At 39.1% G+C, this 26,702-nt stretch overlaps 1 protein-coding gene across 1 annotated transcript in view; it reads right to left on the reverse strand.

Moving 5' to 3' along the window:
• LRP2 (LDL receptor related protein 2) overlaps positions 1–26,702 on the reverse strand; it is a 197,597-nt gene that overhangs the window by 117,326 nt on the left and 53,569 nt on the right. The window contains exons 6-16 of the mRNA XM_070580081.1: positions 26,430–26,543; positions 25,127–25,243; positions 23,461–23,613; positions 21,757–21,876; positions 15,822–15,950; positions 13,973–14,142; positions 12,476–12,699; positions 10,863–11,069; positions 7,294–7,496; positions 5,438–5,578; positions 3,524–3,727 (exon numbers count right to left, since the gene is read on the reverse strand). Of these exons, the coding sequence (XP_070436182.1) occupies positions 3,524–3,727; positions 5,438–5,578; positions 7,294–7,496; positions 10,863–11,069; positions 12,476–12,699; positions 13,973–14,142; positions 15,822–15,950; positions 21,757–21,876; positions 23,461–23,613; positions 25,127–25,243; positions 26,430–26,543 (1,782 nt within the window). The remainder of the gene's footprint in view (positions 1–3,523; positions 3,728–5,437; positions 5,579–7,293; positions 7,497–10,862; positions 11,070–12,475; positions 12,700–13,972; positions 14,143–15,821; positions 15,951–21,756; positions 21,877–23,460; positions 23,614–25,126; positions 25,244–26,429; positions 26,544–26,702) is intronic.

Below are 26,702 nucleotides of genomic sequence, written 5' to 3' on the forward strand. Positions count from 1 at the left end.
AAGAAGAATTTATTAAAAGGCAACTTGCCCAGCATGTGGACGTGAAATTGACTAAAAGAACACGATGAGAGGGCTGGCCCCGTGGCCAACTGGTTAAGTTCACATGCTCCACTGCAGGCGGCCCAGTGTTTCGTTGGTTTGAATCCTGGGCGCAGACATGGCACTGCTCATCAAGCCACGCTGAGGCGGTGTCCCACATGCCACAACTAGAAGGACCCACAACAAAGAATATACAACTATGTACTGGGGGCTTTGGGGAGAAAAAGGTAAAAAATAAAATCTTTAAAAGAAAAGAAGAACATGATGAGAATTCCAGTTGCCAAAGCAGAAGGAAGCTGACCTGTGGAGGCGCCCACAGGAGACAGCCTGCATGTGGCTTAGAAACCCAATACTGCCTTTTGTGAGAGCGAAGACTGACTGGAGTTCTCCAAGCTCAGTGGACCTAATTCTAGACCTCAGAAAAGATGCACTCTGCAAAACAGCAGCTTGACCACACGTTTATCTCCTCTTCCCTCCAAACTCTATTAAAATGACAGTAAAAGAACAGCAGATGAGAGATTTCCACAAAGTTTGGAAGAGAAAGGGATGAGAAAAGCGGCAACTCTCTGAGGAGAGGGGAAGAGAAAGCTGCAAACTAAGTGCTGACAGAGGGGAGACCCACACCCACACATGCAGAAGCCTCAGCATATTTGCACACAGGCACCAGGCTCTGAAAAAGGCAGGGGCAAGGGACTAAGGGGTTTAGTTAGTTGTTATCAGGAGGGATTAGACTCCCAGGTCCCTCCCAGATCCTGAGCATCCCGGCCACTCCCCTCTATCTCCCTCCTCAAAGAGAGGAGAGATTTTCTTCTCTGGAGGAACTGAAGCAGACTGACTGTGGCCTCAGGACAAAATGCACAACTCAGGGGTAGGATGGACACAGAACTAAGTACAGGGGCATTCTGTGAATACTGATCTGGAGGGTTCTCCCTGTCCTCTGTTCAGCTCCCAGAATACAGACAACCAGCTACTCCCCTCTTATTCCCCACCCCAAGAAGGAGAATGGAAGCATCTATTAAGGAGATGTTGACTATCTCGAGAAAACATTTACTAATACTGACGTTTGGGAGCTCCCCAACAAAAAGGCTGCCTCATCCACTAAAATCCACCAGCTGACGAGATCCATTCATATCTACGGACGTTCAGCTTTTTATAGCTTTGCCCTTAATATCAAACAAGGGCCAGAGAAATTTGAAGAAAGCTTCCTTCATGAAAAAGAAAGTTGAAAACAAACCAAAAGTAAAAAGAAACCCAAAGGAAATGGAAACAGAGGAAGATTAATTTTTTAATGTAATTTATATCTTCATAGAAACAAGAAAAGATATTGAATTTATGAATCAAGAACAGGTTTTATGAAAAAAGAAATAATCATAGAACAAAGAAAGAGCTCTTCAAAATTGAATATATTACAAATAAAATAAAAAATTCAATAGAAAAGCAGAAAACTAAAATGACAAAAAATCTCACAAGAAAGTAGAACAAAATGATAGAGATGAAAACGAGGAAAGAAAAGATAAGAAAAAAATAGGTGATTAATCTAACATTTTACTGTTAAGAATTACAGAGAGAAGAGAAAAAACAGAGGCAAGAAAATCTCCCAGAATAGAAGGACATAAATCTCAAGATTAAAGGGATAACAAAAAGATTCTAAAAGTTTCCAGAAAGGAATGAACACAAAATAACATCAATAGCAACCAAAAAAAAGTCATATACATTGAAATGGTTCTCTGAAGGGCATAGCACTCTCAAAACTGGATACTAGAAGACAGTGGAGCAGTGTCTCCAAATTTCCAGAGTAAAATTACTTTCACCCTATACCCAGCCAAACAGTTAAGATGGAGGGCAAAATAAAAAGACTTTCCGACATTCCAAGACTCAAAAAATACACCCTCCTACTCCTTCTTCTTAAGCCACTATATAATGTGTTTCACCAAAATGAGGAAATAAATCTGGAAAGAGAAATAAACAATGTGCCAGAAAGTGGAGATCCAGCACAGGAAACAGGGAAAGGGAAGTCAAAAGACAAGGGCTGTGCACCAGATCTAGAGAGAAATGAGTCCCAACTGGAGCAGGAGACAGAAGTCTCCAGAGAAGAAACAAATTACAGAGTGTTTGCATTTGATAGATAGATAGATAGACAGGCATTTGATAGATCTGTTGGATCATTTGGGAAAAATATATAATAGCTATATAGAAAACTAAGCAAATGAAGATGGGGCAATTACTAACTCCAGAAGTAAATCAAAAATTACTCAAAAAATGTCATCGCAGAATAGTATTTGGCTTAGCAGTGAACAATATTTATATTTATATTAGGTTAATAATATATACACCTACTATTAATTTAATAAAAAAATTACAGTCTAGCTTTTTAGGGAGAATATGGGGAGAGAAGTTGGAGGAAAGGAATGTCAGAGAGCTAAATCTTTATCTATAACAAGGAAAAAAATGTCTAAAATGACAAATTGAGAAATAGTAATAGAAACAAAGTGTTTAGAAATATGAAGACAAATAATGGAAGAAACAGCTGAAAGAATGGAAGCAATTACCTTGGAGAGCAGGTCTGGGTTGGGGGCAGGGTGGAGCAGAGTAATATGGTTTTGCATTGATAACAGCTAAAATCATAGCTAACATTTACTGAATAGTTACTATTTTCCAGGCATTTTACATGTATTAACTTAAAATTCTCCCAACAACCTTATGAGCTATGTAGTACTTGTATTATTATTCCTATTTTACAGATTTAGGAACTGAGGGATAAAGAAATTAGGTAACTTCCCCAAGATTACAGAACTAGGAAATGGGAGAAGCCACGATTCAAAACTAGGCAGGCTAGCTCCTGAGCTGGACCTCTTAGTTGCTGTGTTATATTGGCTGCCAATATTTTTACAACTGCAGACTAGTCGGTTGTAAAAGGAAAGTACTGGATTATGCCATCATCCAATAAAGTACCCAATGGTAAAGTGTGACTGGCTATAATTTATCTTCCTGTGATGATTATGAAGATTTTAAAGGAATTCCAATCAATTAAAAACTTACAGTAAATGCATATTTACATGTAATTCATGTCTTTTAAAAAATTATTATTCTTCCAAGTCTAGCATTTAGGTATTCCAGCAACCCTAAAGAGAGGTCTTCCATTGGATCAATCTGGCTGCTTGAATATGAGGAACAGGCTCTAGTCAATTAATCCATTAAAGGCTTTCATACACTTGACACTCCTTTTATGGAGTGTTGACTCCTTGTATATGAATATTTGTCATTGTTAAAAACGCACTCTCATTTATAACTTATTTTGAAAATAAAGGAAAAGCATTTGCTTTAACTCAACTCATAAGAAAAGCAATAGATTTCTTTTCTCAATCTAAAAGTATTTAGCAAGCTTAGTAAAGGAGTCTGCTTACGAAGTGAATGCCAAGTTTTACTGAGCAAATTCTTACTATTATTATTGAAAACAGACAAAACATGCAAAAGCCATTCTTACCTGTGCCATCAATCTTTTGTTTAAAAATCATGTCTTTTGATGTATCTGAAAAAAAGATAGTGCTCTCCTGGGCATCAAAATCAATCCCAACAAAGGAAGAAGGATTTCCCGTCATCGGAACCATGACATCCTCCTGGGTGGAGAGGGTGAAGGGGATGCCACGAACAGCCACTTCCGATGAAAAGATCAGGAACTGCTTAACAGCTGGGGGAAAATTACACAGCACAGTCAGCACAGCAGGGTTCTTGCCCTGTTTGAATTCCATCCATAAAGCACATTTGATAATTCTGAAATAGAATTAAATCTGAAATAAATCTGTGGAAAACATAGTTAGAAATAATAGGAGGAAAGATAAACAGTTATGAAGGTGATTCAAGTATTACAATCTTACTTCTTCCTGAGAAGCTTAACCTTAAGACTGATTTATATAAAAGACAGTGTCCATATACTTAATTTCTTTTTTCTTTTTTTAAAGATTGGCACCTGAGCTAACAACTGTTGCCAATCTTGTTTTTTTAATATATTTTTACTTTTTCCCTCTTCTTCTCTCCAAAGTCCCCCAGTACATAGTTGTATATTCTAGTTGTGAGGGCCTCTGGTTGTGCTATGTGGGACGCTGCCTCAGCATGGCTTGTTGAGCGGTGCCATGTCTGCACCCAGGATCCAAACTGGCGAAACCCTGGGCCGCTGAAGTGGGGTGTGCGAACTTAACCACTCAGCCACGGAGCCGGCCCCAATAAACTTAATTTCTAAAGCAGTATTAACTGGACTGCATAGTAATTGCATCAAAATTCTCAAGTTGGATTAACTTTTGTATAGAGATCTATACAGAGAATCCTACTGCAGTTTTTGAAGTATTAAGATCAGTAAAAGAGAAGAATTAACAGCAACCAGTAAATTATTTAGGAAGACATAAAGAAGGGAAAAAAGGAAGGAAACAGGAAAGGAGTGATGTTTAAAATCAAAGAAGGAGACAGTGACAATGTGTCAAAAAGGGAAAGATGAAGGAGTTATACCCAAGACAAAGATAAAAATTGCAGAAGGAGTTTAAAAGTGAAATTATTTGATAACGTAGTGTTAATTTTTTAAGTGAGGGTGATTTTTATCCGAATCTAGGATGACCCACAAAGTTAACAATTCATCTGAGTTAGAATAAGACAATTTACATAGTAAGACAGAAGCAGCCAGAATTTGTCAAAAGTATTAAAAAGGAGAGTTGTCAATGTGAAAATAAGAGAAACAAATATCGTAGGAGTGGATTTCATCAGCGGCTGAGGCTGAGGCAATAGCCTACTGATGAGTAGATGTGTAGGCAATCGAAGAGGAACAGGGGAAAAGTTTACGGTAAAGAATGAAACTCAGACCATAGAGGCAGAAATAAAGAGAAAGTCTGAACTGAAAAGAGAAAAACTAGACAAGGAAATGAGCCATGCCAATGCTTAGGAGTTTACTTTGGAGTATAGCAATACAGACAAGTGGGATCGAGATGTAATTATATGACTCAAAGGGCAAAAGTGGCAGTTTAGGAGAGGTCAATAAAAGTGATGGGAAGTGTTTCCTGGTAACATTAAGGCTTACATCTAAAGAGGAAAAGGTAAACACAGCACAAAAAAGAACTCAAAATTAAACTCTATGGAATTTCAAGAACACAGTTGGAAAAGGAGACACAGATTTCAGGAAGGAGACAAAGGGGAAAGGGAGACCAATTAAACAAAGTCCCAAAGGAGAGAAATTTATGTCTTCAAACACACCTCTGTATAAAGGCAGGGAGTGGTGCCTACTGATGAGGGCAGCTAGTGGGCTACCAAAAGCTTATTCCCAGTGAAGAAGCCAGACAGGCAGCTGGCCCCATCCAAGAACAGCACATACCCCTGTGCTGCCCGCCACAAAGTCAGTCCCAAACCAATTCCTTACCAACGCAGTGGCGTTCATCTGCATCCATGTCAAAGCCGAGTGAGCACTTGCAGCGGTAACCCAAACCATCATTATCTGTTCTGTGGCTGAGGACACAGATCTGTTCACAGCCCCCATTGTTATCTCCACATGGATTTCTAACTGGAGGAAAAAATGAACACGGTTCAATCTCAATTAGAAATGTTTAATCATCTAAGACGTGAAGCCACTTTGAGCCCTGTAGGGGTAATAGAATAATGGGTTTGAAACTCAGAGACATCATTACCAGTTGTTACTGTATAGGTCCACATCTGGCTGCACTGGCTCTCCCAATTTCATTGCAGCTCTCCCATCTACTCTCAAACTGGTGGTGGCAAAAAATAAGATGCCCACAACTGGATAATTTGGGGGGTTCCTTTTCCCCATAAATTATGCCAGACTCTGTCTGCTAACCTCAGTGATTAGAAAATAACCGAAAAACACTTTAGTGCTATTTTACCATTCGTAAGGTATAATAATTAATTATAACTCACTGGATGCTTACTATGCAAGTAAGCCAAATTATAATCAGTGACTCTAAGAGGTAAGTAATATTATCTCAATTTTGCAGAAGAGGAAACCCAGTCTCCTAAAAAGGAGACAACTTGCCCAACATTATTCAGCGGCTAAACAGCTAAACTAGGATTCAGATGCCACTCTGATTCCAAAACCCTACGTCTGCAATACAAACCAGTTTATACTTCCAAAAACCACCCTTGAAGCAGGGACCTCAGGAAACTCACTGGATACAAGGCTGCCACAGCCAAAAACGTTATATCCACTTTTGAAATTGTCTTCTTAGCCTTTGACTTACTCTTTTTTGTTTGTTTTTGTTTTTGCGGAAGATCAGCCGTGTAAAATAGTATTTTTACCTTCTCAGGTGGACTGATTTTGGGAAACAACAGCGAGATGTCATTCTCAGATAAATAATAGAAATAATTTGGATGATAAAATTGGGCAATATTTTTGGTCAAGGGCAGATGTGGATTTAGTAGCTCATGAACTGACTATTCCAAATAGAGATTTCCAAAATGTTTTCAGATACAGTATTCATTTTCGGATACAGTATGTTTCCCAAGGATGACTACATTGAAGGATATTCATCTGAACGTATCAGTTCTAGTGGTTGGGTTTTTTTTCTTGAAAAGTCAACCTAATTACTCTATCGTCTTTCTACATCCTAAAGTCACACCCATCACTTAACATGACAGTTTTAAAGTGAAATCTGTCTTTCTCTGAATTACTGTTCACTAACAGTAAGCTTTCTACCAACATAGTCTAGTTTGCTGTATTTCTTTGATGCACAAGCAAATACAGAAAAGAGCCATACACAGTCCAGATAGTCATACAAACCAATAACAGGTGCCATACATATACAACAGAGATGAAGAAAAACATGGCTATGACACTACCTAAAATGAGCACTTAGGCATGTCATTTTCTTCTGGGCCTCAGTTTCCTCAACTATATTACAGGGTTGAATTAGGAGATTTTTTTCCCAGTAGAATGAGGATAGGTGCTTTGGTCTGGTTTCTTTGCCGTTCTAAACTTAGCATCTAGACAGGTTGGCACATCACAGATGCCAATAAATATCTGGTAAATACGTCTCTAAGTGCCCTGAAGATTTGGTATTTTAACTCTGAAATACATCAACTTCTCCAGAACGCCCATGATCTCCAGAGCCAATTTCAGAGGGTTTAACCCTCTAGATAATTCATCATACATTGGAGAATGCCACCAGATCTCATGAGATCTGTCATCACTAACTTCCTTAACTTTGAGAAAAGCTTTCGACCAAGGCCAGCACCAAGTAGGGTTTCCACTGCTCTGGGGCATACCATAGGGCTGCCTGAGAGGATGGTAAACGGTCACTCCAAAGGGCCTCAGGGAAGTCCGGTAGTAGGTTTCTGGGTTGGTCTCCGTGAACTTGTTTGCCTTCATTACAGCCATCTTTGTCCAATCGGTAAAGAACACATTGTCTTCAAACAAGCTTATTCCGAAGGGATGAGGAACAAGTGAGCCTCCATGAACTACTGTCTTCCTGTTACAAAAGATAAACAATATACAAATTTTTGCTTTACTTTAATTAAAGGTGGAATTTGTTCAAGTAAATGCCTGAAGAGGTAAGTAACTTCTTATTACAAACATAAAATATATAGAATACATTATAAGATGCAGGTATATTTTTATCTACATTTGATAAGAGGATTTTCATGTTGTCTCTTGGAAAAGATCCTTGAAACCTAAATTCCAGTCCCAGTCCTAGATTTTTTTGAAAATTACTGTCTCGCCTACTCCTCATTCTTTTCAGGTTCCCCAACATACAAAAGGGCTAAGGTGTGACATCTCATTTTGAAATCCATAGGCGAAAGAATGTAACAAGGGAGTGGCAGTCTGGTGGAAGATGGCTCCAACACTTACCTCACACTGAACCACTGAGTATTTCTCAACAATTAGGGAGCAGGACAGTGAGTGATAGAGTTCAACCCACAGCAAACACACAGACCTATTCCCAACGTCACTCTAGGGAGAGCAAAAAGCAGTGCTACACCACTATGGCTCTGCTTGATAAAATCGTCAAGCACCAACCCAATTACAAAATGGGCAGGGGACATGAACAGACATTTCTCCAAAGAAGATATACGGATGGCCAATAGACACATGAAAAGATGCTCATCATCACTAATCATCAGGGAAATGCAAATCAAAACTACACTAAGATATCACCTTACACCTGTTAGAATGGCAAAAATATCCAAAACCAAGAGTGACAAATGTTGGAGAGGCTGTGGAGAAGAAGGAACCCTCATACACTGTTGGTGGGAATGCAAACTGGTGCATCCACTATGGAAAACAGTATGGAGATTTCTCAAAAAGTTAAGAATAGAAATACCTTACGACCCAGCCATCCCACTACTGGGTATCTATCCTAAGAACCTGAAATCAGCACTTCCAAAAGTCCCATGCACCCCTATGTTCATCGCAGCATTATTCACAATAGCCAAGTCATGGAACCAACCTAAGTGCCCAGCAACTGATGATTGGATAAAGAAGATATGGTACATATATACAATGGAATACTACTTAGCCGTAAAAAAGGACAAAGTCGTCCCATTCACAACAACATGGATAGACCTTGAGGGTATTATGTTGAGTGAAATAAGCCAGACAGAGAAAGACGAACTCTGTATGACTCCACTCATAGGTGGTAATTAACATACGGACAAAGAGAACTGATCGGTGGTTACCAGGGGAAATGGGGGTGGGGGGAGGGCACTAGGGGTGAAGTGGTGTACCTACAACATGACTAATAATGATGTACAACTGTAATTTCACAAGGTTGTTAACTATCATAACCTTAATTTAAAAAAAAAAATCATCAAGCAAGCACAGCAGTCAAGTGCTCACGTTCTGCTGTGGCGGCCCAGGATTCGTCGGTTCTGATCCTGGGTGCGGACATGGCACCACTTTGCATGCCATGCTGTGGTAGGCGTCCCATGTATAAAGTAGAGGAAGATGGGCATGGATGTTAGCTCAGGGCCAGTCTTCCTCAGCAAAAAGAGGAGGATTGGCAGCAGTTAGCTCAGGGCTAATCTTCCTTAAAATAATTAATTAATTAATTAATTAATTAAATAAAGGGGGCTGGCCCTGTGGCCAAGTGGTCAAGTTCACATGCTCTGCTGCAGTGACCCAGGGTTTCGCCAGTTCAAATCCTGGGTGTGGACGTGGTACCACTCATAAAGCCATGCTGAGGCAGCGTCCCACATGCCACAACTAGAAGGACCCACAAATGAAAATACACAACTATGTACTGGGGGACTTGAGGGAGAAAAAGGAAAAATAAAATCTTTAAAAAAAAAATCGCCAAGTGATCATACTTGTAGTGGTGGCACAGAGTGCCCAGAGTTGCTTAAACAGAAGAAAACAGAAGTAGAAGATGCTAAGCAGGGAGAAGAAGTCAACTGTGACTGCCATGACGACATCTACATAAACAATAGGCCACATGAAAAAAGTGAGGTGGAGCATGGTTCATAAGACAAAATTCATTTTTTTCTTTTGGTATAATAGAAAGACCTCAAAGAAAAATCTTAGTAGCCCCTGAAAACTAAAAAATACAATAGATCTGTAAGCTCTAAGAAAATACTTGAAGATACTAAAGCTTGAAACACACTAACGGTGAAAAAAACAAACAAACCTAAGGTGGCAAGTTAGCACACAATTTGACACTCAATAATGACATGGTACATTAAGATTAGAGAATGGTTTTCATTTTCAGTTAGCAAATTCCAGAACCCTGAATGCCGCCTGCTGCAAAGCAAGAGGCAATGACTTTATTTCAGCTATAATCATGAGCTTTAATATCTCTGACGTTTCTTCACAGCCAGCGAACCACTCACAGACTTTCCGAAATTCCATTTGTTTTTATCTTTTACATCCTACTTGAACTTTAGCATAAAAATATTTACACTATGTAATACAATGCCAAAACACCTGTGAAAGAGAAAAACATCCAGGCATTTATTTTCATTAAATTAATTCATATTCTCACTATGGGAACCAGTTTCAGTGGTAAAAAGTCATAGTCTTAATACCCAATCACTTCATTTAACCGAGGAGTGATTGTTATAAGAATATTGGGAGAAAGTTAAAAAGCTAAAAGAACGTGTTCTTTGGAAATGAACCATAAGGGATCCAGAGAAAAACAGAATCAGAAGTGAATGAAAATATGTGAATCATCTGGGAGTGGGGAAGGGGTTGGAGAATCTAAATCAAAGAACAAATGCTCTAGGTAATATTAATGAGTGTTATTATGGAACACAAGAAAAGTTAACAGAACTCAGAGCAGGTCACTTCACACACACATTAGGGCAAAAGTCATTCAATCTATAATGTCAACCAACAAAGCACCACTTTAATTCTGGTCCTTCGGTATCCCTCTCCGTAAATTTTATGTACTTTCCCTTAAATTATAAAGTTATAAAAAAAATACTTCTGGGGGCCAGCCTAGTGGCATAGCAGTTAAGTTTGCACATTCTGGTTCAGCGGCCTGGGGTTCACCGGTTCGGATCCCTGGTGTGGACCTACATATGCACTGCTTGTCGAGCCATGCTGTGGCAGGCGTCCCACATACAAAAAAGTAGAGAAGATGGGCACGGGTGTTAGCTCAGAACTAATCTTTCTCAAAAAAAAAAAAAAAAATACTTCTGGGGCTAGCCTCTTGGCGAAGTAGTGCTTCACTTCCGTGGCCTGGGGTTCGCACAGCATCCCACATACAAGAACTAGAATGACCTAAATCTAGGATATACAGCTATGTACTGCGGCTTTGGGGAGAAAAAAGAAGAGGAAAATTGGCAACAGACGTTAGCCCCACCAATCTTCCTCACCAAAAAAAAGAAATACTTCTTACCTTTGAATCCCATCATAAGTAACAGTCTCAATGTAATCAAAACGGCAGTCAACCCAGTAAACACGCTTTGATACCATATCCAGAGTTATCCCAGCAGGCCATCCCAGCTTCGTTTTTACCAAGTCTTTACGGTTGGTGCCATCCATGAAAGCCCTTTCCACCTTAGGTCCCCCAGAAAGGCTCTCCCAATCTGAGAAAAATAAATAACTACAAAAGAAAAACAAAAGACAAAAGAGTCAGTTTTTCACAAGTTTACCTAGAAAATATTTTTTTAGATTGTGTGTTTGGATCAATGGAAATTTCCTCCAGTTCATTAGAGAACCATGGGGTATAAAAAAACAGAGAAATGAAAAAGTATTAAAAATCAGAGAGTGTGAGGGCCAATCATGAGAGTCAACAATTCCAAATAGCAACTATTAAAATGTACTAATATGGCAGCCTAAAAATTCATATCTACCTTCTTAACTTTCTCCCCTGTTCCTTGGCTCTGTCGTTTGCTTCTCTTTTTTACACCCAGGAAAACTTAACAAATACATTTTAAAACAAGCTACCAAGCCATCTCCCTCCTTAACTCCCTCATTCTAAGGCACTGTCTGGAGAACATAACCATCATTTTCAAAGATGGGCAGCTGATATCATGAAATAGAAATGAATAATCCCCATTCACCAATACTTAAATAGCCTCAGGTACATCCAATAGTCCTAAGACCCAACTGTGAAAATCTAGGAGAAAGCTGGTCTTCTGTAACTGTTCTCAAATGTGGAAATCAGGAAAATTTGAATTTACACCTGGAGAAAAGTTAGCTTATCAATCATGTTGGGTTGATTCACTCTGAACAACTCGTAATGAGGTATTAGCATTGACATCTCAATCCCAGTCTATAAAAAGAAATCGCTAAAAAGGATAGTTCCAATCTTCTTTCCCCTCTTTAAAAAACTTTACAGCTAATTTATGTTAGAGTAATCATCTTAATAATGGTGAAACAGAAGTAATGTTTAGTTGTAACAATATTATTAGATTGAGTCAGAACACAGAGTCCAATCTCTCAGCCAGGCAAATCTGGCAAACGCTAAGAATAAAATTCATATCCCAAAACACCACATATTCTTATACACCCATAGGTGTGTTTGGATTATATATCCTCAAATGGGATTATATTTAGCCAACTCCTTTAAGCGTCTGTGAATAGAGACATAAAATAAACATGAGTTCCAGGGGCCAGCCCAGCAGTGCAGTGGTTAAGTTCACACGTTCCGCTTCGGCGGGCCAGGGTTCACCAGTTCAGATCCCAGGTGTCGATCTACACATCACTTGTCAAGCTGTGCTGTGGCAGACGTCCCACATATAAAGTAGAGGAAAATGGGCACGGATATTAGCTCAGGGCCAGCCTTCCTCAGCAAAAAAAGAGAGGAAGATTTGTGGCAGACATTAGCTCAGGGCTAATCTTCCTCAAAAAAAAAAAGAAAGAAAAAATAAATAAACATGAGTTCCAGAGTATAGATCCTAAAAGAAATCAGGATTAACCTTCAATTAATCCCATTGATGTTTTATGTATAAGGGGAGAGATAAAACTCCAAAAATACTGGAATCAGTATGTTTTCACATCACTTACCCAACAGTTGGGTCCAGGGCAATTCCTCTAGGATGCCCCAAGTTTTCAGTGATAAGGATAACCCGCTGGCTTCCATCCAAATTTACCATTTCTATGCAGTTGACCCTGGTCTCCACCAAATAAAGTTTATTATTAACCCAGTCCACAGCTAGATTCTCTGGATCATCGACAGAAACGTTAAGAACTTCTTGGATATGTAAACCATTAACGTCAACTGAGAAAACCTGAAAGAAAAACAAAAATGTTATACTTAAGCATAACTAACTGGGGCACTGTTTTCTTATGCTTCATTCAGTGTACCTATCTGTGCTGTATAAATCAGTCATCTGGACTAAAAAAAGAATTTCACTAAAGATTTGCTCTTTTTACATCTTGGGTTACTGGGAAAAAATGTTTCTTTAAAAGCATGTTAGGCAAATATAAAAAATTAGCTTTAAAAAAAGCCTGTAGTTTTAATTCTTAGTATTATCTAAAGTTTAATTTTAAAATGTGGATTTTTTTGGTGAAGGAGGTGGTGGTGGTTTGTTTTGATTTTTAGCTGTAATTAAATCAGAATTGCTGGGGCCAGCTCTGTGACCAAGTGGTTAAGTTTGCACGCTCCACTTCACTAGGCCAGGGTTTTGCTGGTTCGGATCCTGGGCGCAGACATGGCACTACTCGTCAGGCCACGTTGAGGCAGCGTCCCACATGCCACAACTAGAAGGACCCACAAGTAAAATATACAACTATGTACTGAGGGATTTGGGAAGAAAAAGCAGAAAAAAAAAAAGAAGAAGATTGGCAATAGTTGTTAGCTCAGGTGCCAATCTTTAAAAAAAAAAAATCACAATTGCTAATAATACAAACTCTCAATTTTTAAAAATTTTATGCATTATCACTTAACTGAATTAGAATTTTATCATGGTACAAGGAAATGCAAAAGGAAGAAATAAAACTCCATAACTGCTTAGGAGTCTCCAAAATGTGTTTTAAAAATCTCCATTGCATTACTCAAAGTCAAAATTAAATCCATCACACTTTCCAAATAAGACAGCATAATGAAATTTTGGCTGTTAAACAAAATACTGTCAATATTTGTTATCCAATCCTCAATTATGGTTCCACTTAGAAGATGCAGGTAAAATCTGATTTTTATCATCCAGGAAAGCAAAGTACTTTTTACATTTAAATGATCAAGTTTCAAAAATTACTAGCAAATATCTATCCAGTTTTGAAGGAATGTCTACTATTTCTTTTAATTAGGCTTTTGGACTCCATTTCGAATAAAATTAACATTTACTCAAGGCTAATCCATATAATAGACTGCTTTGTTTAATAGGGCACATGTAATAGTATAGCATGGAAAAGGTGCTGATTAACATACAATATCTCAAGGGCCTTTTTTGTTAGAAAACAAAGGAACTTTCCCCTCTACTCCCCCCAAAATGGAAAGCTATCAACACTTTGTGCTTGGGGTTCTATCAGCTCCCAAGCTACACTACTGAAATTTCTATTTACCTTATCTTGCACGGTGTCAGTCCAAAAGACTCTGTGCAGGTGATAGTGAAAATCCACACCCACAGCCACTCCATGATTTTGAGACTGTACTAGCATCTCAAAGGTCCTTCCATGAATATCACCAATTAGCAAATCCCGACCATTGGAGAAGATAACGGAGGCCTCCCCAGCTAAAGGTGAAGAAGGAAGGTATTATCACTCCTTCAAGTGAACAAAGATGATGAAATAGCTTATAGCTGATACACTTTCTGCTTTTTCAAATACTTCTTTCTATGTTTTCTTATTTGATTCTAAAATAAACTTCTGAGGCAGACATATAGCTGCCATTCTACTCATTTTACAGGTGGCCAAATTGATGCCCAAAGATTCTGAATGACGTAGCCAAAATCACAGTAACTTAGGAACAGAGTCTGCCAAGAATTAAGTGTCCTGACTGCTAGTCCAATGCACTTTCAATGGCACCGAGGAGAATATATCAGGTATTTTCAAGAATCCTTGATGATATGGGCACCTTATCCAAGAGGCAATTTTATATTGTGTAAAACACAGATCACACTTTAAGGATTACTGGGAAATAAGTCTGGGAAAAACATCGCAATGGTGGATCCAAATCTGCTATACATATATAGTTACAAGCACACAAAATGAATAAGATTATTCATCACAGTCTTGTTTGCAATAGCAAAAGATAAGAAATGATATTAAAGTCCAACAGTAAGGGACTACTTAAATAAATTATATACACCCAAAAAATGGAATACTATGCCACTAAAAAAATAAAAAGAATGAGGAAGAGCTCTCTGCATTGACACAGACAGCTCTTGAAAATACACTATGTAACATTAGCAAGATGCAGAACTATGTGTATAGTTTACTACCATATATGTAAAAAAGAGTTGAATAATTGTATATTCTTATTTATGCATTTAACAACTGCTAGAATTGAAATAAACCATGATTACCCAAGGGAGAGGGGAAACGGAAACTGGGCAGAGACAGAGGGAGACATTTCACTATGTATCTTCTTGTCACTTAAAATTTTGAATATATGTATTATCTATTCAAAGATCAATAAATTTAATTGTTAAAAATCAGCTGTACCTAAAAGTTAGTACACAGCAAATCAGGTATTTCCACACGAAAACAACTAGAAAATGAGCCATTCATCAACCAGTGATCAGATAAGTTTCAGAAGGCCAGCAAAAGCACTTCAAAATCAAGTGTGCAAAAAACAATTGGAAAAAGGAATAAACTTGAGACCTTCTTACCCAGAAATGAATGGTGAGAAAAATGCTTTGGGGGGGCCCATCTTTTTTCACATATTTTCTCCATGACTTTTCTCTACTACAGTATTCTCAGATTAATTCCACAAAGCATCCCAGAATGAGGGCATTCTCACAAATTGTAACACAAATTTAGTAGGTCCATTTTGAACCATCCCTAAACTTTGCATAAATGATGCCAAAATTATTTCTATCGATTCTTGTCACCTATGTTTACGGTAGGCAAATTAATTAAAAGTTAAATACCCAAATAGGTCAAATTAGGCATAACATTTATTCCATGATTAAATGTGGTAGATGACAAAATAGCCCAGGCCCAAAGTGAACAAGCAACCAATAAAAGAAAACTATTAATAATGGTCATCATTAATACACATATTGGTCCCTAATAAAGCATAAAATTAACGTTGACCCATTCTTCCAGCAGCAGGTGCTCCTCCTGATTTGTTATGATAAAACCCTGCTATCTGCATAAATGCTGATATTTCTTTTATTATCTGCTATGGAAGGAGAATATTAGTCAGAAGCTTACAATTCAGAGATACAAGGGTCATTAATTTACTCACAAGAAGTGTTAGCTTTGCAATGCCGCTGATGCTCCAAGATATAGCCTTCTGCACAATGGCACTGGTGATGGCCAACTCGGTCTTCACACATCTGGTCACAAATTCCCCATATCTCGCAATCATCAAAATCTGCCCCATGGAAAAAAAAAATAACTGTAATCATGTTTACCAGCATTTCTTGAGCACTCTCTGAAAAAAATCTTGGACAAGCTGCACAGGAATATGGTGATGCCCATGTCTAAACAAGCACAGATTCTAAGCATACAATAAAAAATTCAGAACAGGCATCTTCACACCAGGAAAACCTAAGAGCACTTAAGCAGCTTTATAAAAATCGACATGAGGGATAACTTTAAAGAAGATGCACAAAACGGCTTCAATTCATAGCCCTGTGGTATTGCATCTCATTTATTACTGTTGATTTACAACAGATCTGAATTTTCGTGTAAACACTTCCCTCTAAAACTGTGCTTTCCCATACGGTAGCCACTAGCCCTCTGTGGCTTCTTAGATTTATATTTATATTAACTAAAATGAAATAAAATTAATAATTCAATTTCTCAGTCACATTTGCCACGTTTCAAGTACTCAATTGCCACATATGATTAGTGGTTACCATACTGGAGAGGGCAGAGACAGAACATTTCCATCACTGCAGAAAGTTCTGTTGGATAGTGCTACTTCAGAATAAAGTAGGACCTGCCAGAAGACACAAATCTGTGACGACAAGAAAGTATTTGGGAAGATCTATTTACCCAGCTGCCTTTCCTCTGATGTCAAAAAGTCATAACCAAAATTAAATTAAAATTATTTTTAAGACATGAAAAATGTCTTCTCTTCTGCTTATTCATTCACTTATTACTCATTCATTTAATGTGTTTATTCAAAGTCCAATACATTCAATACAATTGATGTATAAATAATACAATACTGGGAGAAAAGAACAACATAAGATATAGTCTTTCTTAAAGATTGTAAAGTTTAAGAGGTACAGAAATTGTCTTATCCTTGGTAGATTGGTACCAAATATTTTGTTTGACCCTCCAAGTTCACATCCATTCTTCACCTCCTTCACCCTGCTCTCTTCCCTGGGAAGAGGACCTCCACAGCCTATACTGACAGGATTCCCATGACTTCAGGCTAGCAAATTCCCAAGTAAATTATAATGCCTGAAACCACTGTACCCTCAGGTCTAGAATTCTCCAGAGATCTAGGATCTGATTACATTTGCAGCAAATGTAGGAGTTGTAAATTGGGTTCTACCACAACTGCTGGATGGCCCACCATCTCATGACTCCCCAACTAAAGAGTGCAAGAAAATCCTGGGATCAAGCTAATGGTTCCAGTTTTCCTCCAGACCAAGTATAACAACATGGGCCAGCATAACTTTCTTTCGAAGGACTGTGACTAGCCAAAGAAAAAAACCAATCAAATTTGGACATAAAAAGATAAAAGGACATGTGGGTGAAAATAAAAGGACTTCATTGATCTATCTCTTCCACGCCCTCACCTCACCTCAGCCTTGAGAAAGTGCCAACTAAGGCTTCGCCTCAGCAGGAATGAAAGTACAGGACATTCGCCCTCAAACTCCCAGAATGTCATGACCTCATTTTGAATGCAAGACCAATAAAACTACGCCTAAGGGTCTGGAGCCACCCTGGGAGCAGTAGTTCTGATGTTAAACAGAAGAAAACCAAAGGTGGGGAAGTCATAACTAGGAATTCTGGGGTGCAAATGCCCTTCCTATCACCTGGGCTACAAGTACTTTCAAGGTTTGAATGGGTGTATAAAATCACTGCCACTTTTAAGGACTGAATAAAATTATACTCTCCATTATGGGGAAAAATGAAGGCTAATTAATATCCATCATCAACCAAAGTGAAGACTAGAAAAAAGAAAGAAGACTTGAGGCTCTTCATGACGGTAGGAAAGGTAGAGGAAACTGTCTAACACACTGCTTTACAATACCCCCTCCCACTCCATTACCTTTTTCTGTTTTTCTTTCTTTTTTAATCTTTGTCCCCTCCTACCAACAACACTGCTTTGAAAATAATTCAAAAACCACTTTTTAGCTTAGACCCCCTCGGACTCCCTCTGAAGCATCTGGCTATGTGAAATCCCACCATGCTGAATGACCTTCCTGCCCTAACTCTGCACCACAATGTCATTCCGTCAACAAACAGCATGTCCTGTCAATCAGAAACAATAACCCCAGTAAACTGCTTCAGCATGCCACAGAGGCTCCACAGCCAGGTCAAGACTACCAGGGGCACATGAATGGTAGAAAGACACAAGATTTCGTGTCAGAATTATTCAGTTTTATTCTTGATTACCACTGAGGCATTCACTGGGGAGCCATGTCTAAGATGATAAATGTTGCGTAGGTTTCCAACACCTGAAGCCTCTGAAATGAGTCAGTCATGCAGAGGATTAGAGCCATACAGAGAGTATTGGTTGAATTGAAATGCCTGAGAGAGCAAACCAAAACAATTCCCCTAAAAGCTCAGCTGAAACAAGTGTAACTGGTTTTATAATGTCATGTATTGAAATGGAGTTCTCCTTAGAAAAAGAGCAAAATCTAGCCTTCTTTGAAATCAGTGTGAAATAAATGTTAACCCGGCTTCAAAACTCAGGAGCGAATGATAGATTCTTGAAGGACAGAGAAGGTCACAGAAAAGGTCTCTGCAGATGTCAGGGGGCCTCACATTCACAAAGGCCCTCAAACATAGACTTTTGAGCTTATCTCTAAATGAGGTTATCTGTACTAAAGTCCCAAGCACATACCAAAGGGATTGAAAGATGCTCCTAATGGAACCAAAAACTAGTGTCCCAGTATCAGACCACACTACTTCCAGTGTGCTATGAAGTGAATGTGTTCTATAAATTCTGAAATTATCTCGTGCACAGAATAATACTGTAATTTTCTATATTACAATCACTAACAGGTTAAATGTAAAAACTTGTTATGATAGGGCTGGCCCCGTGGCTGAGTGGTTAAGTTCGCGCGCTCCGCTGCAGGCGGCCCAGTGTTTCGTTGGTTCGAATCCTGGGCGCGGACATGACACTGCTCATCAAACCACGCTGAGGCGGCGTCCCACATACCACAACTAGAAGGACCCACAAGGAAGAATATACAACTATGTACCGGGGGGGCTTTGGGGAGAAAAAGGAAAAAATAAAATCTTTAAAAAAATAAAAAATAAAAATAAAAATAAAAAAACTTGTTATGACAGTTTTTCATTTCTTATGGGCTGCAAAAAAATTTAAGTGGCCTAGACCTCTGACATATAAGAAGCTCTAGACACTTGGAAATATAACCCAAACCTCATCACAGATTTAGATATTAGAAAAGATGTTGGAAAATGTGCTACCTGGATTCCAGAGTGAAAAAAAAAAAGACTGAGACCAGGTTATGGGGCATCACAAGACTGAACTAGGGATTCTGAAAGAGTAAATCACTTTTACTGAAAAGACTTCATGGCCTATGGAGTTCCAGTGGCCAGGCAGCCCAGCCCCACCTCTTCTTTGGAGATTGAGAGAGAGAAAAAGAGAAAGCTGAGGTAATACTGAGAATGTGGCTTCTGGTATTTCTATGGGAATTCCTTTTCTACTAAAAGAAAGGGAAAATGCCTAGAGAACTAAAAGACTGGAAAAGGGATTGGCAGCAGGGTGGCAGTAAAAGGGAGTGGAGAAAGAAGGCTGACATTTGCCAAAGACAAAGGAGCAGCCTCACACCCACAGATGAGCACCGATCTGAGAAAAATGGGATGCTGCCCTTGCAGCGATGCCAGGAAGCACAGGCAGGGCTTTCAAAGTCAGAAAGCCACCTAACAAATGAAGACATTCATGTGAAAAGTGTTTTTAAATTACCTGAATCTATTCCCAGTGTTATGATGATGATGATGACAATGATGATAAAACACAAAAAGTGTCCTGTAATCTCATTTAATGCCAGTTTCAGATCATAATGTTTTATTTCTAAAATGTTTTGAAATTTGGGGGCGTTCTTTTTTTATTAAAGGTTGGCTGACCTGAGCTAACATCTGTTGCCAATCTTCTTTTTTTCTCCTCCTCCTCCTCCCCCTCCTCCTTCTTCTCCCCAAAGCCCCCCAGTACATAGTTGTACATCTAGTTGTGAGTGCCTCTGGTTGTGCCATGTGGGACGCCACCTCAGCATTGCCTGACGAGCAGTACCATGTCCACATCCAGGATCCGAACCAGGAAACCCTGGGCCACCCAAGCAGAGTGTGCAAACTTAACCACTCTGCCATGCGGGCGGCCCCCAGGGGCGTTCTTAAATAATTCAGAGTTCTCTCTGAGTCTTTAGGATCTCTTGGGTTGACTTGCATAGAGCACTTGATCTTAACATGTCCTGTTGAATGTAGTTACTTAAGAGGAGCAATCTGATCATAGGCAAACGTTGGGACATGGTCATGATGTTAGAAACCTAAAATTACATACTTTGAACACCACAAAGACAACCTCAATTGGATCGCTTTACCAGGTAGAAAAATCCCGTTTTTCTTGGCATGTGACACATAAATGAGCCCCATTATTATAATTCTCAGTAACACTGAGATATAGACTTTCTCAAGAGATCCAAGTTTAATTCATAAACCAGAATTGATTTCTGGGATTAAAAGATTTACTGTCTATGGGTAGTAGCTATTAAGATAGACTATATTTAATGAAGTATAGTTAAGTTGAAAAGCATGAGCTCAGACTAAAGACTAAATAACTTCATTAGGTTTATCCAAATTCAATATTTGGGTCCAAATTATAATAATATTTTATAAATAATTTCAGAAGAAACACTTTTCTAAAACTATTTCTTATGTATGCCATGTTTACTTTTTTATCCAGAAAGCCCTGAAGAATCTCAAATTTCTAAGGATATCAAAAGAACACATATACACTGAGAAAATTCTGAATCATCTATCTTTTAGAGATCCATAAATGACCACCAAACTTAATTTTAATGAATCATTTCAGTTGCCTTCCAGATGCCTTTTCCCAACACAAGTAAAAGCAAAGTTTTTTTTTAAACCTCTATGGTCACTTCCTGTTAATATGTCTGTTGTTCACCTATCAAAAATTAGAAAGAAGGAAAAAGAAATCAGAGAATTAAAAATTCATTGTTCAAATCATGAAAACCTGAAAATTGATGCTACTTGGCTATGTCTAATTGTTCCATCATAAGACCCCATCGTAATCATAGTGGGATGCAAAGCTGGCTCACATCAGAATCATATATTCCCCAGTGGGAGAAATAATTCTTACAATTCAGATAGGAGAGATGTGGGAAATATTTGGTGCGCTAGTGTCTAGTTCAAGTCCAGCCACTAGCTGGAAGCAACATGATAAGCTTTCGTTCTTCTTGAATATTAGCTTTACGTAGAGGTGAAAATCAGTGGGATTAACAACCAGCACAGCATAGCCACTAACTAGCCAATGTAGTCAGCTGAGCAGTGACCTGGTGATCCTCTGCTGTGTCAGGTTAGTTAATTGCTGGATCCTGGGGAGATTTGAACATCCTGGAGAAGAGCCAGGGTAGCAGGATAGGGTACTTGATGGGTTCAATAGCCGCATGGAAGTATTTCAGTATTTAACAACTAGTATGGGCATACCAACCCTGCTTCCAAATACTTAAAAAGAAAACACAAAAGACTACCCTCCATCATCGGGTAGTAGACAGGTATACATGTAGCTAGTAAACTCACTCATCACAGAACTCCTTTGCCTTGTGAATCTCACAAAAGCTTCTCAGAGTTAAAATTTTATATTGTCCAGGTTTTCTGTGAGGACTGTGTTGCTTCTTGTTACACAGACCGTCACTCCTATCCACAAGTACAAAGTCCTTGATGTCAGAGATCATGGAACCCTTCAGTGCCACAAGCATGTGATGAAAGACCAGGCGCTCCGACCTGTCACTTACCGACACAGTTACGAGTGCTGTTTTGGTCGACAATAAAACCTGAGGGACAATAACACATCCCTCCATGCGGTGACATGTGGCATTGGTACTCACAGCCCAAGAGAGGACACAAATTCACATCTAAACAAAGAAAAACACTTTGTTGAATGAATGGTGACCTGTAGATACGAGTGATTTACCTATAAAGTAAGAGCTTCTTTTTTCAAAAGTGAAAGCTAAGTAAACAGAGTAGAACCCCAGGAAGTTTGTCACCATTCAAGCCATACTGCAATATTATGCAATAAAAGCTCAACTCATATTTAAAAAAAGAAGTACTTCTAAAGTTATAACTGTACGCAAGCTGAAGTCATCCTAAGTGCTGTTTATGGAAAACTCAGGTCATAAGCCTATCTTTGTGTCTACCCAGTAGAAGGTGCCAAGAATTCCCAAGTGACTGGATTAAGAATAACACTAAAACTGTTAACCATGGCTAGCTTCAAGTGGTAGAATTTTCAGGTAACTATATTTTTTTCTTTCTGTTAATTTTTATTTTCTAACATTGTACTATGACTATATAGCTCTTGTTAATCTTTAAAGCTTTTTTGAAAGGGCTCCCAAATGAAATGGCAAAAGAAAAGTCATAGAAGTCTCTGCATATTTCAATATTGTAAGTTTTTCCAGAAAAAAAAAATCTTAGGGTTACAGTTACATGGCCACTTCTCGAGAACTACTACCTAACTTAGAGAGGGCACTATTGATGGAATCAAGGGCATAAACTGTATTCTCTTGCAGGATAGTCAGCTATCCACAGAGTTGATGGGTTGATGGTGGGAGAACATTCTACAGCCACAGAAAAAGGGGAAAAAAAGAAAAACTAACTCAAAGTATATATCATAGGAACTAGAATCTTCTTTTTTGAGTATAGGCAGACAAAGCCTTTTTCCCTAAGTATAAGGCAGGGAATAAAATCTCCCGAACACCTTTAGAGTCATCAAAATTGCCATTATTTCCATTAAAACCATTCTCCCTGGGAAGGGAGGGAGGAAGCCACAAAAATTTTGAAGCTCCTCTCATCATGAGATGAAGTCCATTTCCTCAGTCCATCGATTCTGGGCATGGACAAGTGACGTGTTTTGACCAATAAGAGAGTAAGCAAACATGAAATAAGCAGAGGCTTAAAAGAGCTTGTGCACTAGAGTTTGCCCTTTCTACCACTGTGTAAGCAAGCCTGGACCAGCCACAGCTTTTATTGCAACATCCTGACATGTGAGTGAGCCGGTCTAGACCAGAAGAACTACCTAGCCAACCCACAGAACTATGAGAAATAATACGTGTTTATTGGTTTAAATGGACTGTCTTGGTATAGTTCATTATGCAAACATCAACTGATACTCTCTGTATTTGAGAATCTGTTATAGAAAAACAGAAACTTTTTTTTTTCTTTTTGAGGAAGATTAGCCCAGAGCTAACATCTGACACCAATCCTCCTCTTTTCGCTGAGGAAGACTGGCCCTGAGAACATCTATGCCCATCTTCCTCTACTTTATATGTGGGACGCCTACCACAGCATGGCTTGCCAAGTGGTGCACAGATCCGCACCCGGGATCCGAACCCGCAAACCCCGGGCCGCTGAAGTGGAACATGTGCATTTAACCACTGCGCCACCAGGCTGGGCCCCAGAATCATCTTTATCTGAATGCTATCCAGATAAATTTCCATACTCACCACAATTTTGTCCTTGAGTGATGTTGCTTTCATCTTCTCCTGCTGGACAATCCAGAGTCGCATCACAAACTTTTCCAATTGGGATGCATTTTCCAGACCCTGGACAAGCCCATTCACCAGGGTAACATTTATGAATATGATGAGTACTGCTTTCTATGGGGAAAAACAAAAGAGAGAGTTACAGGCCATATGAGAGGTAGAGCCAGCTCTTTTTCAATCAACGGTTAAGAGAGGATATAGATCAGGTAGACAAGAGAAGTCTACAAATGACCTATAATTTACAATAAAATTGTGGTTTCTAACTCTATCATTGGCCTTTTATTGAGATTCCAAGGAGTGGCAAAATGGAATTATTTAAGTTCCACTCTTTGTAGGGCAGGCAATCCTCAGCCAGGTAATAAGAGTAAGATGCAGAAATGGGCTTGAATTTGATCAACAAACTAGATTCATAACTCCTAGGAGAAGACTCAGTTATTTAAATCATGAATGATATAACTAGGACTATCAAGGTCACGTCAAGATTCCTGAGTTTTTACTTTGTTTTTGTATTTTTTGGTTGTTTAATTCATTTTGTTTGTTTACTAAAACGTCAACAGTGTAAGAAAACCTATAACCCAAATGTAAGAAGAATACTTCCTGGAAGACGAAAACGTGACACCAGGGGATCTTCCCAGAACAAGTATCACTCTTATTATACCTGGGGCTGGAACAGTACAGGGAACTTGTTTTATGGTGTGGGTGTTAGTAATTTCTGAACTGTTGGAGGTACTGTTAATGATAACAGCAGAGTGAAGGGGATGGATATCATTGGCAATTTCCTTCTCACAGAATCTTTAAATACTTCCCTGCATAGCAGCCTCTCTTCTGACTACCCATCCCTAGCTCCCTCTCACATGTTCCCATGTGGCCTGTCTTCCACCTCTGGATGTCAGTGACTCATTTGGAAACCAGAATTTCAAAACAGAATGAAACTGAAATGTTACCAAAGTTCCAAATCATTTTTAAAGGTTATAAAGTCTAAGACAAATTATGTTTTTCCCTATTTTTCCTCCTTCCCAGCCTACTTCTTTCATAAGATAAATCTACTTAAAGTAAACAATCTTAAAGGGAAAAAGTCAGAGTGGGCTATAGAAGGGGGAGAGACTGTCCTACCTATTTGCCTTAATGATAGGAGGGAAGGGATTATAATTTATGCTATATTTGAGTTCTAGGTCTTTTTAGAAAAAGCTAGCGGAGTCATTTGCTTCTTCTCCACCCACTAAGTCCCTTAAAACCCAGCCAATTCTGAGACTTGCTTGTCACACAGATAATTTCTTTTCTTTTTTTTTTTTTTTTTTGAGGAAGGTTAGCCCTGAGCTAACAGCTGCCACCAATCCTCCTCTTTTTGCTGAGGAAGACTGGCCCTGAGCTAACATCCATGCCCATCTTCCTCTACTTTATACGTGGGAAGCCTACCACAGCATGTCTTGCCAAGCGGTGCCATGTCCGCACCCGGGATCCAAACCAGCGAACCCCAGGCCACAGCAGTGGAATGTGCAAACTTAACTACTGCACCACTGGGCTGGCCCCTCACACAGATAATTTCTAACAAGAAAAGTAGGAAAAACAAGTTCTGGCAGATACTTTAAGAAAATGCTTTTCAATCAGAATCTCTTCTCCTCCTTACCACATCCATCTTCATCTCCATTATCTGTACAGTCATCCTCTCCATCACAAACCCAGTCTTGACTAATGCAGTAGCCACTGGGGCAAGTGAACTCGTTGCCTCTGCAGGTCTGATAGGCTGGAAGAAAACAAGAGCTGCACTCCAAAGACACAAATCACTTGGAAAAAAACAAAGTGCTCACCTCACTGGCTAAACTGAGATTCTAGAAACTGAAATTTCTATGTCAATTTATCCCTTCAGTATATTGACAAAAGTGATAAAAAGGAGGAAGTGAAAGAAAAAGAACAGGAGAAGAAACAGAAGATAAAAGCAGCTTTGGGTCCTGGAAACAAACTCAGGTGCCAGGCTGTGTTTCTCAAGATTAAAAATAATACAGTATTGCTATAGGTTGACACAGAACAGAGAATGCAGACTGATAATGCCAACGTCCGACATTCTCTTACTTTACCACAAACACTGTAATTGCTATCTAGAACCAAATGATTCTCAGTCACCTATTCCATGATGTCACACTCTCTTTAAATATGGCCACTGAAATAAGCCCAGGTGCCAGAAAGGAAATCAGGCATGGCTCATAGAAAATTAGGGTGATATTGAAAATATTTAACAATCCCTAAGGCATGGGGAACAACCAATCAAAAGAGGTGTGGAGAAAAATCATACATTCTAGTAAATAAATGACCACAAAAACCTGCCAACTTATTGGAATTAGCCTCTCACAGAGACTTCAAACTACATATTCCACCAAAGTGAGTCCAGAGGTGGCAACAACAAGAGAGAGGTGGTTGCACTGCAGACGACAGCATGGAAGGAAAATTAGAGTCAGAGTGAAAAAAAGTGGAGGCAACAAAAGGCACCTGCACCACACTGAAACTCTCTTGACCCTCCAATTTTAACATGCTAAGAATTTCAAAATAAAGAGGAGAGTTAGGACCACTGCTATTAGGGACCTTCTTATCCCTTTCAAGTCCTTCTCTCACTCTACTATCGAGGGTATCAGACTCATTCCCGAGGTACGGGTAATTTGAGAGTCCAATGATACAGTACACCCTGTATCCTTGTAGCCTAAGGAAAGAATGCAAACTGTCCATCAGCAACCCTTCAACGCTACACAGATCCTCAGGAGATAAAGGAGCCCAGGTCCAGCAACACTGCTGAGGTTCATGCCACGGGCCCTAAATAATCTTCTGGCTCCATCTGCCATCAGATAGTAACCCCTTTGTTTGAAAAGAGTGGTACATTGGTAGGAAAGGAAAAAAAAGCACTCCTAACAACATGACTCAGCATAAGGAAATCACCGTACTGCAAGAATTTTCATCACTGCCGTCTTCACAATCATGGTCATGGTCACAGAGGTAAGCATGAGGGATGCACTCCCCACTGCCACATTGAAACTCGTTCTGCGAGCATATCTTAGCTGGGACACAAGGTTAAGAAGAGAAAGAAAAGAGAGAATTTCAATTCCACTATAGCCATTTAATCTCATAAGAAGATTCTGTCTCAAGTTTAAAAAGAGATTCTGATTATGCAGTAGTATGCTGGTAAATGTTTAACAACCAGTTTTCCAGGAACAAAA

The sequence above is a fragment of the Equus przewalskii genome, chromosome 17 (genome assembly GCF_037783145.1).
Source record: "Equus przewalskii isolate Varuska chromosome 17, EquPr2, whole genome shotgun sequence".
Classification (NCBI taxonomy): Eukaryota; Metazoa; Chordata; class Mammalia; order Perissodactyla; family Equidae; genus Equus; species Equus przewalskii.